Source organism: Hemicordylus capensis, chromosome 1 (genome assembly GCF_027244095.1).
Source record: "Hemicordylus capensis ecotype Gifberg chromosome 1, rHemCap1.1.pri, whole genome shotgun sequence".
NCBI classification, from domain to species: domain Eukaryota; kingdom Metazoa; phylum Chordata; class Lepidosauria; order Squamata; family Cordylidae; genus Hemicordylus; species Hemicordylus capensis.
Window position 1 is genome coordinate 307724716 of NC_069657.1, and position 15424 is coordinate 307740139.

The 15424-nt window shown below is 40.9% G+C and overlaps 1 protein-coding gene across 4 annotated transcripts in view; it reads right to left on the reverse strand.

Moving 5' to 3' along the window:
• Positions 1–15424, reverse strand: part of COL12A1 (collagen type XII alpha 1 chain) — a 159390-nt gene that overhangs the window by 94942 nt on the left and 49024 nt on the right. For 3 of the 4 annotated variants that reach the window (XM_053286901.1, XM_053286904.1, XM_053286905.1), the window contains exons 15-22: positions 14699–14826; positions 11350–11499; positions 11109–11228; positions 8495–8659; positions 7377–7523; positions 6796–6938; positions 6138–6267; positions 5–150 (exon numbers count right to left, since the gene is read on the reverse strand). In XM_053286901.1, the coding sequence (XP_053142876.1) occupies positions 5–150; positions 6138–6267; positions 6796–6938; positions 7377–7523; positions 8495–8659; positions 11109–11228; positions 11350–11499; positions 14699–14826 (1129 nt within the window). The remainder of the gene's footprint in view (positions 1–4; positions 151–6137; positions 6268–6795; positions 6939–7376; positions 7524–8494; positions 8660–11108; positions 11229–11349; positions 11500–14698; positions 14827–15424) is intronic. The other variant, XM_053286902.1, reaches the window with a different exon arrangement.

The window sequence follows — 15424 nt, forward strand, 5'->3', positions numbered from 1 at the left end:
TTACCTCTTTCTCTGTTGCTGGTATTGTGGCATTCACAGGCTCATAGAGAAGCACATAGCCAGTAGCTCCACGGACAGGTTCCCATCGTACTCGCATAGTGGTTGAGCTGATGTCATAAGCATTCAGGCTTCTAACTGAAGGAATTGCCACTGTAAAACCATACATATTATTCACTTAAGTTATTCACTTCCATAAGTTTATACAATTCTTCATCTCCCCAACCTTATCTGCACTTATAGCTCTTCATAGCTGGATGGCAAAGGTCATTTGAGGAGAAAATCGTACAGTTACTGTATTACTTGTTGCAGTAAACTGAGCTTGAACAGGCTGGCTCTTTGGATTTGGTTTGGTGGATCACAATATAATTGTGATCTGCAATAAACAGTGCTGAACTACTCCTTTGATATCTATAGGAGGAGCAATGAGTATCAGCTGTGCTGGACTGGATCTATACCTCCACAATCAGCTGTGCTGGATTGCAACTACACCTCCACAAGTGGTAAACCTGAGTTGCAGACTGATAAAGCTAAATTACTGCCCTTTTAAATGGCTTGCAGTATCTGTCCACCCACCCCATCTCAGGGCTGGCTTTAGGAATCAACCAGGTCAGGCGCTGGCTAGGGCCTGCGCCTTCATGCCAATCAAAGGGCTCAATTGGCTCATCCCTGAAGCCCCAGGGTCTACATTTGTGTGACTCTCTTGGGTGAGAGAGTTTTCAGGTACTGCTGTCTTCTGACCTCCACATACACATATGGGCTTCCTCCAGACGGTGAAACAAGCATCCGAAGAAAGCCCATTTTCAGATGTGGGGTGTGGCAGTGGGTGTCAACCAAGCAAGTTGCCTTTCAGGTGCTGCTGCTGAAGAAGGAGCATCCACTGCTGGGGCTGCTAACCACCACCACCTGGCACAGTGCTCTTCATTACAAGGCCTGGCTGGGAGCCAGTTGTGGCTCCAATTGACCCTAAGTGTGGCTTCCTAATTGTTTATTAGGATTGTAGGAAGCTTTGACCACACTCTGAAAAGCCCTTCTGGCACTATGCAGAGGCAACCATTCACACTGCATAGTACTATGACAATGATGAAGATGAAGAAAATTTATATACCACTTTTCCCAGCACTGGTGGGACTCCTTTAAGGGCAACAGTGCCTATTGGGTTCCAAGGTTACCTTGGAAGGCATGCATGGAGTGCTGATAAGTGTAGTCCTTACCAAGAGCTCTCTGGGAAAGCCCCAGGAAAGCCATTTCTCTTAAAGGAGCCCCCCTCAGTGCTGGGGAAAGTGCAGCACTGGACAGAGATCAGCACAGTGAGAAAGGTTGGGATTTGCTAGATAGGTGTTGTCTCTACTCTTGTCTAGAGGCATGCTTGTCTGTATGTTTTGTGTCTATGTTCAGGCCTGGGAGTGGAGTCTACGTTTCTGTTGGCTTTTTAAAACTTGTTCCCTAGAATTCAAGCAGAGAAGTTGCCACTCTCTCTGCATAAGAGACTGTTAGTCTGTTTTTTGTTTTCTTAGCCTGTGTTTACTTAGCAATAAATATAAAACCCTTGTTTCTCAGTTAAAGCTGGCTTCTTGTTCAATTACTTATAGAGGATAAGTAATTACTCTGCAACATTGTGTTATGGGCCCAGTTGTGAAGCAATAGGTTGTGAGATAAAGAGTTTGTAGGAAAGAAAGCTGGTCAAAATGACTACTTTTGCGTCTGTGGGGAGACATCCCACTATGCAAGAGCACATCTGCTCATTTTTGGGAATACTGCAAGAGTTGGAACTGCAGGAAATAAATATGCCTGAACCAGAAAAAAATTGATTTTGGCTTAATAATTTGCCTAAAGAATAGGGAAGTGCCCAAATCATTTTGGCACCTCTTTGAAGAGTCTCCCTCCAGCTGAAACATTTCAGGGTAAGGGTTTCCCTTAAGAGGAGGCAGACAGGTCCTACCTGCCCCTCCTGTGAGCCTCCACTGCCCCATTGCGGTGCTGTACTCCATAAAATTCTACTGTGACAGCAGCAGCCCGTGCAATTAGCATACTGGCCCCGCAAATGGCATTGGCACATGCATCAGCGCCATTTGCATGCTGACGCTGCATGAGGGATGCTGGAAGCAGTGTTCCTTCACAACAGTGGGCACCTTAAATGAGACAGCAGGATGGGCTGCTGCTGAAACGGTAGAATGTTATAGAGCACAGTTTTGCTATGGGACAGCAGGAGCTCACAGGAGGGGCAGATAGGACCTGCCTACCTCTTCTTAAGGGGAACCCCTTCCCACCCCCTGGGATGTGCCCGAAATATTTCGAGCACATCCCTACTAAAGAATATGAGAATATTGTCAATTTTCTGCAAATTACTGTAAGAAAATGTGACTTTGAGTTTGTGCAGGAACATTTGAAAAAAATTAATTTGAAAAGGCAAGCAGAAAGGGAGGAATCTGTTAAAAATCAAGCCTGCAAAGCTGATGATAGAAGGAATGCATTACAAAATTAGTAAAAGATCAATTGGCAAGAAACCTAAAAGTTAAACCATGGAAATCTGAAGTGAAATGCGTTGAACTTTTTAAAGCGTAAACAACAAGGGGCACATATTCATCAGCCACAGGAAGGCAATCCAGTGAGGTTTTGGATTTGATTCACAGTGATATTTGTGGGCCCTTTTCAGAAAAGACATCAGGAAAGAATCTCTGTTTCCTGATGTTCATAGATAATTTTTCTTGCTAGACTTATACTTACCTACTCAAAGAGAAAAAATAAGGTGTTGCCAAAACTTAAAGAATATGTGGCAAGAGTAAGCAACAAGCTTGGAAGAAAATCTAAAACTTTGCTCACTGATAATGGTGGGGGATATTCCACTGATAATGGTGAGGATATTCACACCACTTGCTGCTGTGAGGATATTCACACCACTGATAATGGTGAGGATATTCACACTTAAGAGAACAAGGCATTAAGCATGAGAGAATAATACCTTATACTGCAGAGCCAAATGGAGTGGCAGAGAGAAAGAACAGAAATTTGACTGAAATGTCTAGAAGTATGCTTCTTGACTCAAATCTAGAAAACAAATACTGGGGAGAAGCTGTAATGACTGCCACTTATTTGCAGAACAGACTTCCAACTAAAACTAAAGGAGTAACACCCTTTGAACTGTGGATTTATTTATTATTTTTATTTATCATATTTGTATACCTCCCACTACACAAGTCTCTAGGCAGTTTACAACATTAAAACAAGCCAAGAAAATTTAAAATAATTTAAAACATAAAAGTTCGAATTAAAATAGCTACCCACAAAAAACCACTAAATAGCTAAAAAGCTTGGCTGAAAAGATATGTCTTCAGTTGTTTCCTAAAGGTCAACAGAGATGTGGCAGCTGTAATCTCAGCAGGAACTGTATTCCACAGCTCTAGGGCAAACTACAGAGAAGGCTTGCCTCTGAGTCATCACCAGATGAACCAGCGGCACCCTCGGAGGAACCTGCCCTGGAGATCTTAAGAGGTGGTGGGGTTCATATTGAAGAAGGCATTCCCTTAAATACCTAAATACCTCGGGCCCAAGCCATTAAGGGCTTTATAGGTAATAACTTTGTATTTTGCCCAGAAACCTATTGGTAACCAGTGTAGTTCTTTTAAAACGGGAGTAATATGGTATCTTCAGGATGTTCCAGAGACCAATCTCACAGCAGCATTCTGCACCAACTGCAGTTTCTGGACTGCATGCAAAGGTAGCCCCACAAAAGCCAACTTAAAGCATATTAGATTATCTGGATGCAAAGAATATGTATATATTCCTAAAGAACTAAGAGGAAAATTAGCTTGCAGAAGTAAAGGAGGAATATCCATAAATTACGCATCAAGTAGCAAGTGTTTCAGAATACTTGGCCTTATCTCAGAAACTCAGTGTTGTATATTATGAGGAGAGGCAAAAGTCAAATGCCAATGTGATGTCTGACTGTGACCTGGATTTCCCAGTAAGCGAAGAGGCTAAACAGCAACCACAGCAGCAAAATAAAGAAGTAATTGTAGACTTTGATATAATAGAGAAGTCCAATCAAGAAGGGGAGATTGAGAAAGAACCAAAGAGATCCAATCAAGAAGAGTTAATAAAGGGACTCCACTTAAAAGATTGTCACTGGCAGCTAGAGAAAAGGAAATGCCAGAACACAGAGATCAGCACAAAACTGAAGGCATGCCTAATTCAGAGACAGAAATGGCTGAAGAGTGACACAACAAGAAGGGAAATGTTGGAACTGCTAGGTAGGCATTGTCTCTGCCCTTGTCTAGGGGCATGCTTGTCTATCTGTTTTGCATCTATGTTCAGGCTTGGGGTGGAGTCTAAGTTTCTGTAAGCTTTTTTTATTTGTTGCCTAGAATTCAAACAGAGAAGTTCTCCCTTTCTCTGCATTACAGACTGTTAGTCTGTTTGTTGTTTTATTAGCCTATGTTTAATTAGTAATAAGTATCAAACTATTGTTTCTCAGTTGAAGATGGCTTCTTGTTCATTTAGTTATAAAGGATAAGCAATTATTCTGCAGTGAGAAATGGCTCTAACATAGAAGGGTTTTTGCCAAAGTGACTTCGGCTTGAAAAATAGTGAAGATCACTAACATGGTAAGGGGCCCCTCCCTTGGCCCTGGCAAGAAATGGACAGCAACAGGTGCTCCTCCTTCAGCAGTAGCACCATTTTCTATTTCCCATGCCCCAGGCAGACTGCAATCTGCTGCTGGCCCAACCCAATGTGACAGGCTTTCACCCCTTTCATAACTTCTTGAGTCACCCTCTGCTTTCTAGTCTGAGCAACTAGTAGATTTTCATCATTGGATTAATTATATCACAGAATATTAGCTTCCCAATGTTCCCCTTCATTTCTTATTACAGGAGGCCTTCTTAATTCATGGGGGTTCCAATGCCACCTATTTCCTCAGAAAACAAAACCACAAATAAAGAGACCTTGACCCTAGGGGGATTGTGGGGTTTGCTTCCTAAGCATATTGAAGAGTGCTGAAAATCACAAGAAAAAGCAGGGAGTAACAGAAATAAGCACAGTACTTTGCTCTCCAGCAGTGCCCCCAAAACTTCAAAATCCTTTGATTTTTGCACTTTTTGGAGGACTTTTTTTTGTTTTTGTTTTAGCAGGAAAGAGTCACAAAATGGCTCAGTACTACAAAATGGTGGCAGGAAATGACAGCAGAAGGTCATTTCCGGCCAATCAAGAAATGCGAATAGGAAAAAATAATCATACTTTCACCACACAAATAAAGAAATTGACCTATAACCCAACCATAGATAAGCAAACCCACAGGTGCCAGGACCGCAGATAACGAGGGCCACCTGTACTTGACTCCTATGACTTTTCATTAAGACAGTGTGTACCTATTACGAGGTTAAAATTAATTTTTTAAAAAACCAAACTATAGAGCTTTTCATATGTTTGGAGTTTTGTTCTCATCTCCATATTCTGCCATCATCAGGGTGGAGGGAGATCAGCAGCGACCTGGGTTCAGCCCACCGCCGCAGCCCCCTAACCCTGCCCCTGTGTCAGACATAAGCATCTGACATCAGACGCAGGGTGCATAGTTAAGCCACGCCCTCTGTGTCTCAGATGCAGGAGGCATAGCTTAGCTTACAAATGGAGCTGTGTGGCTCCATTTGCAAGCTAAGTCCGGCCAGCACTGAGTTGCTCCCAACCATGCTGCAAACATGGCACTGGTTTTGCTCAAAAAAGGGAGGCATGCTGCCCCGTCTGTGAGCAAAATCTGGCCAGTGCTGCTTTCGCAGCATGGCCAGGAGAGATTCTCCCTGACTTTAAAAAGCAGGGAGAGCCACTCCAACCACAATGCGAACGCGGCAATGGCCAGATTTTTCTCATAAATAAGGCCATGCGGCCCCATTTGCAAGCAAAATAACGTCCCTCCATCTGACAGCAGATGCAAGGGCGTAGCTGGGGCATGAGGTGCGGCCCCTGAAGCTCAGCGGCCGCAGTTCTTCAAACCCATTCACACAATGGTGGTTCTGCCCGTGACCATCATACCTGCAATGTACCTACACAGAACCTTGGTAGAAATTTGCTCTGAAGATTATCAGAAAACCATAGGAATTCATTAAAAGTCTGAGATTCTCAGATTACATGCTGAGATTCTCACTTACATGTTGTTTCAGAGCCCGTTAAAGGTTGACTGCTAGTTCCTTCCACCACAGAAAATACATTCACAGTATACTCTGTTTCAGGTCTGAGACTAGTCAGAACAGTAGTAGTCTCTGACCGACTTACGAAGACCTGCATAAAAATAATAGAGAGATTTCTATCAAACAATATATAGTTCTATTCTTTTGTTCTGCCCTTGTATTTACTAGAAGAAAATAAGGGATGAGGGTAGGGATGATCATGTGGAGTGCCGGGGTCGAGCCCAATCATGGTGCTACCCCACTGGGTGGCCTGAAGTTTTTCCCCAGGCTATTAATTAGGTAGAAGGGCACAAGTGCACCCTTCTACCTGGGATCCCATGTGTATGCTCTCACTGCCTGCAACCTGAGCAGACACAGGGCTACATAGGGCTGAGCAGACAGGTGCACGAGTCATGTGGACAGGCAGCATTGGTACGCTTGAGAGCAGCTGACATCATGTGCGGCAAGGCTGGACAGCTCCCTGTCTGTTGTCTAACATGCAGGGGCTGATTGACACTTTCAAGTCATCTTGATGCTACAGACCATGAGCGATGAATTGCTAGCATAAACTGCCCCACCCCCATTCATGGAACCAAACTATATACCCAAGCTCGGAAATCAAACAGTGCTTTTAACTGACCTCCTGGGGTGCACCTCCAGCAGTAGGGTAATATTCAACTCTGTATCTATCAACACTCTCAGCAGGTGGAGTCCAAGACACTCTGAAGGAACGAGCTGTCACCTCAGAGGTAACTAAATTGGTGGGAGGTAACGACAAATCTGCTGGAGGATCAGAACATGCAAAGGAAACAGTGTTAATAGAAAGCCTTAATTAATTTAGGCTTGCCAAAAACAGAAAAGCAAAATAATATACAACAGCTGGACTTATTTTTCAGATACCTGTAGGAACTCCATTATGTATTTATTGTTTCCACTTAAGTTCTAAAACCATACATAGCACATATTTACCTATAAAACTGAAATGTATGTGACCCACATAATAAAATAATTACTAGTAAAATAAATATTGACTAATATAGCAAAATAAAGCTCAATTCTGCTTGTAAGGAACAAACATATACATAAGAGATAAAGGGAGCAGCCCAGATATTCTGAACAGATACATTCCATTGCAACAGCTGCTTAACAAAGTTCCAAATGAATAATTTAAGTAATTTTAGGGGACAGCATATATAATATTTTAATAAAAAAGAAACTTACCTGGACCTCTTACACTATTGCACAAATTGTTAGTGAGGTCATCAACAATATTAACAAGAAGGGAGAAATCTCCAACGTTGTAAACATGAGTCTCATCTGGGTCTGATGCTATCTGATTCAGTTCATTTATATCAGCATTCTTAATACCTTAAAAAGTGACAAGGTGGAACACGGTTGAAATAACCTAGGAATGTTTAATTATTTGATATTTCATACAAGAAATGGGTGTTGTCAGCACTTTTCACCCCTTGCTTTGAAATTCAAAGTCCATCTGAGTCCAAGCCAAGCACTGCATGAAGTAAAACTCTGATGGTCAGCCTCCATTTCAGGCAAGCGAGACAGTCACATAGGTAGGGGTATTGTGCTTTGAATCTGGGAAAAGCAAGAACTATGTCCCGTGCTCCTGCATTTTAGATGCAGCTAAATTACCACCCCCAGTGTGTAAGGGTCCTGGAACCATGGTTCCAACCAACTGCACCTTATTGCAATCAGAGCAGTTCAAAACCACTAAAGTCCTATTCATGTTCAATGTTATGTTTAGCACACATACAGGTCAGTATGCATACACAGCTGTTCAACACACAAACAGTAATACTTCCTATCTGTACCATAGATATGAGAGACCTGTACCCAAGTTTACTTTTAAACACCCATACAGGCATTTTCATACAAAAAAAACACCCTTGTGCAAATAAAGCATAATGTCTGAATAGGGCTTAAGTGGATTGGTACACCTAGAGCAGGCCTGCTCATTTTAGGCCCCACAGCTGTTTCTGGACTACAACTCCCATAATCTGCAGCCACAGGGGCCAGTAGTCAGGGATTATGGGAGTTGTAGGCCAACATCTGCAGAAGGTCTGGAGTTAACCAGCCCTGGCCTAGAGCATTGCTGCCTCTGTTCTCCTACCAAATAGTGCTGAATAGTGATGAAGTGCACATGTGGTTAGGAGACACAGGCATGGTAACAAGTGATTCAGGCTGCAATCTTTAATGGATATATTCAGTACTGATTTCATTGATTTCAGTGAGACTTACTTCTGGGTAAACATTCTTAGGATTGCTCTGTTTCTTTCTCTATCCATTTCTGTATTTACTGCATGATTCCACATAAGACTCACCAACAGCATAGAGCTCTACTCCCTGTTCCCTCAATCTCGCTGATGGAGCATTTATATCATCCTGTGATTTGCCATCAGTGATGAGGACACCAATTTTGTGCGCTCCAGGCCTCAGACCAACTTCTGGTTTGAAGTTGTTATTTAAGATGAAGGTCAAAGCCGTTCCTGAAATCACACATACAGATAGTCATTATTCATTGTTTCCTACATAAAAGGTAGCCCAAACAAAAGTAGTGCAGGCATTTATTAGAGAACATAAAAGCTCTGGCCTAGTAAGGCACTTCTGTCCAGTTGCTATGATATCCCACCATGAGGGAAGCCTTCTGCCACTTCCCTTCCCATGAAATAACAGGAATTTCCTTTCCCCACAGACTAAGGCCTGAACTGCATATTACATGGGAGATCTATGACTGTTTTTGTACTGAAATGCAATTGTTGAGGAGGGATGCCAACTTGCTATGGGTAGCAATGGGAAAAGGGTGCTTAACCTTTTTCCCATGTTGTTGTTCCAATCAAAATCAAACTTCTGCTGCTTGCTCATAGCAATATAGATGCACATACACACCCCTAAGGTTGATTCCTTGAGAGAAACAGCAACACAACTTCCAGCCTGGTTACTACAGTCTAACTCCAGCTTTAGTATGGGGATCATTATACTTGGTGAGGCTTGGGCAATTTCCTCTCAGTGATGCTCACTGAGACATCTTTGAGAGCATTATTCCATAAGTTGCCTATATAGGCCATTATGTCCTTGACTTTGAAGCTTACAATCAGCTATACAACCATCTGAGGCAATTCTCCTTCAGTAAGAAACACATCCCTTGTTCTCATAACCCAGCTGTGCTCCCCAGCTTAATCTGGGAAGTGGCCACTTTGCCCCAGCCTCTCCTTGGAAAGGAGCCCAAAGCAAAGAGGCTTTGCCAATTGGCCAATGCTCCATTGGGGGAAGAGCTAGTGGAGTCATTGCAGCTCCCGTGCCTTTGGCCCCTCAGTCCATGATTGAAAAGTGATCCCTTCTGCCTGTCCCTAGGGATAGAATGGGCTGTAGCTGGTCACCCTTTGGGAGGCAGAGTAGAAATATTTTTGCCTCCAACATACTGGCTCTGGTTGGGGGTCCTTTTACCTACCTCACACTATTGTGCCTTAGTTAGCTAGCCATCTAGACACAATGGCAGGCACAGTGTGGCATCAATGGGTAGTGTAGGGTCGGTAAGTCCCTTAAAAAACATGTTTGGCATGATGAGTCCTATGCCATCAGTGTCCCTGGATGCTGTACGGCTCAGGGAGTGCTGGATTTGGACCTCCTCTATTCTGTTGTGGAATCGCCAATCTTAAAGGCTTGATGGCTTAGGCTCAGCGATCCATGATTCAAGTACCTTGACATTAGGTCGGCTAAGATGGGCAGCAATAACCTGTCTGTAGTCTATAGTCAAGGTGTATCACCTTACGCATTAGGTTGGACTCACCATGCTGGTAGCGCGCCTCTATCTACAGCACTGTAGAGGGTGGAGAGCCAATCCTCTGTATTAACAGCATTGCAATAAATAAAATTGTGGTATCTTTAACTCCATGTTCTTGCCTTGTGCAATGAATCTGATTCTTCACATTGATCTGCACACAGGCTCTTTGAATGAAATTTTGGATCACATGCCATAGCTAGCTTCTACCATCCAGACCCCTACTAGCACTCAGTTTCCTATTGCAAGCTTTGCTGGGAAAGGAATAGGAGAAGCCAGACTCTACCTACCGTACCAGACTGGGTTCAACCTAGGAGGCATTAGTTGTTCCTTCTACTTTGGATCCAGCCACATAGCTGATACTCTGTATTCTATAGTCATCCTCGAGTCTTCATCCCCAGTTCTAAGAGTGTAACTGGCACCCTCAACGTATTTTATTTACAGTGGTTTTCCCTCTCCTCCCCTATCAAGCTCTGTTTCATAACTCCCACAGAGTTCCATTTTTAACAATACATCATCATTTTTCAACTTCGGCAGACATGTTAAAAATAATATGCAAACTGCCTGTCTACTATATGAAGATCAGTATAATATATTTGAAGAAAACACTTTTAGGACCATATACCACATTTTCATGCATATACCCACACCTGAGTATAACCCACACCAAAGTATTCTCCAAAAAATCCCATCAGGTTTTTTTTTGGGGGGGGGGGGACACTTGCATACCTCACAACTGTGTGAAAGCCACATGATACATGCCGAGGAGCTGCCTCATCTGCCCTCCCAATGGAACTTACTGCTGCTCCCGAGGCCAAGGGATGTCTTGAGGGTACAAATAGGGGAATCCTAGTGGAGGCTCTCCACATACTTCCCCCTTGCTTTGCCAGGACTTCCCCCATCTTGAAAGTAATGTATTGAATGTAAGTGGCTGTGTGTGTTGGGGTGGGATGACTACCATGGCAGTGGTGGCAAGTTTTATGTAAAAAGAAAAAGAAAAGAATGCCCTGAGCCCATTTAGATCTCCACACCCCGTTTCACCAGATGTAAAAAAAAAACGTGTATACCCCGTGGGGTATATGTGTGGAAATATGGTATTATTGTGTGTCTTTTCCCCCCAGTATAACTTATAGGGAAATCAGTAACAGAATTTCTACCTGTTAGAGTGTTGCCTCCTTTATATGGTAAGTTGGTCACAGCATCCATTAAACTCTGTTTGGTTCTGTGTGCATTGAGGTGCCATTCTGTTCTGGGATCTCCACTATACTGTGCAAGAGCTGGGGAGAGAGCATCACTTTATTACAGGTACTTATATTTAGTTATTTCAGGACAAACATTGTCCTGAAACAATAACCACCCCCACTACCCCAACAATATTCCAGTATTTTCAAGACTTACCGATCTGCACTTTGTCAGGACCAATATCAAATACTTCAACAATACTACCAATGAAGCTGCGGATTGTCCTGAAATTTGGTCGACCAATACTCCATGAGCCATCCACTAGCAACACAATATCTGCTTCTGCACTGGTTTTGCATTCCAGGCCTGTCACACCAACCAGAATAAAAAAGTGTTAGTTACATCAAACGAACAGCTTTTTCTCCAAGGTTCTTCTATAGTCTTTATGATATAGGCCTTCAATATATACATAACACTTTAAAGTCATTACGAACATTTCATAATCCTACCACTATCATGAAAGTACCATTTCATAATCCACTATCATTTCATGATCCTACCACTATCATAACTACCATTATGAATATTTCATAATCCTACCACTAATCACTTTATTAGTTTAGAAATATGTTATGGTGCTTTTGCCTCATACTTCTTCTTCTACACTTATTTTGCCTCATACACTAAAAAAGTTAGAATGCTTTTCTCCTAGGATGGTTTCACCTAGCTTAGACCTAAGTACAATGAGAATCAGTATCAAACCAAAATCATAATCAAATAAGTAAACTTAAAATAGGTAGTCAGTAACTGCTTCATTATTGTATATCTTGAACAGCTAAAAGTGAAGACAGTTGAGCATTTTAAAAAAGAAGTAATGATTAGAGCTAAGCTAGTATCATTAGAAATTAAAACATTCTTAATACATGGAGACAAATGACATCATTACATTAATATTGATATATGATCAATTAATGCAGATGGTGCAGAAATTTGCACATGTAAAACTACAAGAAAAAGAGTACACACAGATAAGATACACGAACAAACATACAAAGGAATCAGAAGTGACAAAAACAAACATTGATACAAAGCTGTAAATGTTTAAGAAAGAAAACAAAACGGGGGACCCTCCACTGATAAATTATGGGGAAAATAAGAATCACTTCACTTTCCATATGCTGAAAATCACATTGTATTTATACAAAGCAGAAAGACACAAGTTTTTAAATGATCCTTTCATCAGCCATTCAAATGAACAAATGAACTCTTCCTCCTTTTTCCTCTGCAGATCATGTTACCAGCTGCAACATTTTCTGGCTTCATGCCATCATAGCTTCTGGTCTTTACATGGAGGAAATCCCAGTGAGTAAAATCAGGCACACTCATCAAAGTTGGAATATAGAATGATTTCATCTACGTTCCACATAATTGTTCCAATACTGTAGATTCATGAATAGAACTATTCCAGGTACCTGAGGAGTTAAAAGCATGATCCTCTGCTGCACAGAAAATACAAATCTAATCTTTAATCAGCACAGTTATAAATTATAAAATAGAGTTCATATTAAAGTTCATGCACTTACTAACATTGGCTGGGAGTCAAAGAGCCTCATGCATGAGAGGAAAATATTTCCACATATGCACTGATGGAAATCACCAAACTACATGTTTTTAAATACAGATGGTGGTCATAACAGTGTTACATAGAGATTTTAACAAGCTCAATTTTTACAAAAAGTCTGTAATTTTACTTCATTTGTTTATTTAAAAGAAATAGCGTAGATCACAAGGCATAACTCTCTAGGAATAAATGAAAATTGCAGCAACATAAACCTGAGGTTTTAAATAAGTAAAAAATCAGTTAAAAAATCAGTAAAAGTTTTAAATCTCTTGACACTAATGGAAGAAATAAGCACATGCTTAACTCTCTCCTGTTAAGCAGGACTTTAAAAGTGCTTCACTTTAGCCAGGATGTACTAGGTAAATGATATTTTTGGTGGTATTTTTTTAAAATATCTGGGAGCTAACTATTGTTCCCCATTTTCATTCACAGCATGCTATCACACATTACAATATATAACCTCTGACAGTTTTTCCAGCCAAAGCCAGTGAGTTCTGTTATGGATCTACATCTCAAGTGGAAATGTAGACCCAGATCCAAAGAATTGCACAACTAGTTCTGGACAGTGTTCCCTCTAAGGTGTGTGTGTGTACACATGCACACACATGTTTTAAATGTCAGTTCAGTTAATTTTAAATCCCATTCAAGTTGAATCGGGAAGGCCCCACTCTGAATACACATGTACACACACTGCCTTGATACTGTTGCCCAGAACAAAACTCATTCTACACACAGATGAGAAAAATTAGAGGGAACACTTGTTCTGGGTGCCCATAGGAGCTCTGATTTTTAAAAAAACAAAAAACCAGCACATATATACACCCCTGTGCCAAGTGATACATCTCTTAAAACTCAGGAGACTTCCAACAACAGTTTGCTGTGATGTGGTAAGGGGGTCTGCCATTCAAAGAAAAAATGGTAAAAATGCCACTTGGTGAAGCCCTTTGGCACACCTAAAGGACGTATTGGGATCTTGGCCATGACATTTTTTTCTAAACTCACTCCAGCAAACAGTTCTAAAAAGCACAGTTATGTGGTAAAACATTACAGAAACATTCAAACTTCTAGTATAACTCTACTAAAGAGAACTGTCTGATATCTAGACCAACATTGCTCTGACTGCGCCTACCAAAAAATCCATCCCTGAGGGTCATATCCCTCAGGGACATATTTTCGGAAGTCACAGTATGTTTTGGAGGGAAAGGGAGATTGGTGAAAATCATCCCGTTCCCCATAGCGCGAGTGCTGCATTGGTCTGACTATCAGCCACTGTGTATTTCAAAAGCAAAAAATCAAAGCGTTCTTAATGAAGGGTACCTACAACATTTTTCAGTTCTGTAGAAAATACAGTGATGAAGTAATACAGGCGTTTTATTGGCTCTGTACAGTGTAGTGTGGACTGTGTCGTTCACAGGCACTCAGAAAGATTTGTAACCTGTTTGATAATGCAAATTGATAATGCAGTACTAAACAGGTTTGAGTCAAAAAGGTTTGTTGAGTAATTTATTATTAATTAAGTCTATAGAGCTTGTTAATACCATGTGAAATGGGCCAACAACTATTGGTTTTACAACAATTGTATTGTAAACCGCCCAGAGACATTAGTTTGGGATGGTATACAAATACATTAAATAAATCATAAATAAAGTAACTAGTTACTGAAAAGACCTACATAGAATAAAAGATGGGCTTTTCATAAAGACAGATACAAATTAGAAAAAATGGGAAGTGGGGGGAAAATTGGCCTCATCACTAATGACCAAGAAATAGTTTTCATGAAAAGCAGCCTCTTTATTGTACAATGAATCCTGCAAGTAAACCTATATCAGTTAATTCTGTTGAAACAGTTCATTTTAACAATTTTGTAAACAGCTAAAACTAAAATGTCCAACTAATAAATATACCTCATGAGTGTTAAGTTTTCCTCATTAAAATCATATTTACCTGGAGGTAGAAATGGCTTCACAGTGGTTGTCATGTCTGAAGTGGTTGTCATTTCTTCTCCAATTAATGGTAAACTTTCTCCTCTTTCAAACATTCCAAAAACATTGACCTTATAGGAAGTGTCTGCCCTATATGATTAAAATGCATGTACAGTTCAAATTAGGCTGAAAGCAGATGATTTTTATTGCCTATTATGATCCTCTAAGGCAGAATAGTAAGTCTGCAATTGTTTTTCATCCATTCAACATCTCTAATGAGGGAAGAAGAGTATTATTGTGTATTGTTCATTACACTTGGATCATATTGTGTTCTACTGAATATGGACAGCAAAAATTCCTAAGATCAATTTATCCTTTTATTTCTAACCACCAACTTTTCAGCTCACATAGGGCATCAAGACAGGTAATACGATAATTAACCAAAGGCATGGCCAAAGCTTCCTGTCTGTATTAATTCATTTATTAATGCATTAATTTAAAATGTTTCTATTCCATCTTTCTAAGTTTGGTATCTGAGGCAGCTAACAAAATAGATTAAAATCAATAAAAACAGAATTGGCTCTTGTGTACCACTCTTGTATACCACTCTAAAACATGATCTGACTTTCTGGAACAGGATATGAATATTATTATTATTATTACATTTATATCCTGCTCTTCCTCCAAGGAGCCCAAAGCGGCGTACTACATACTTAAGTTTCTCTTTCACAACAACCCTGTGAAGTAG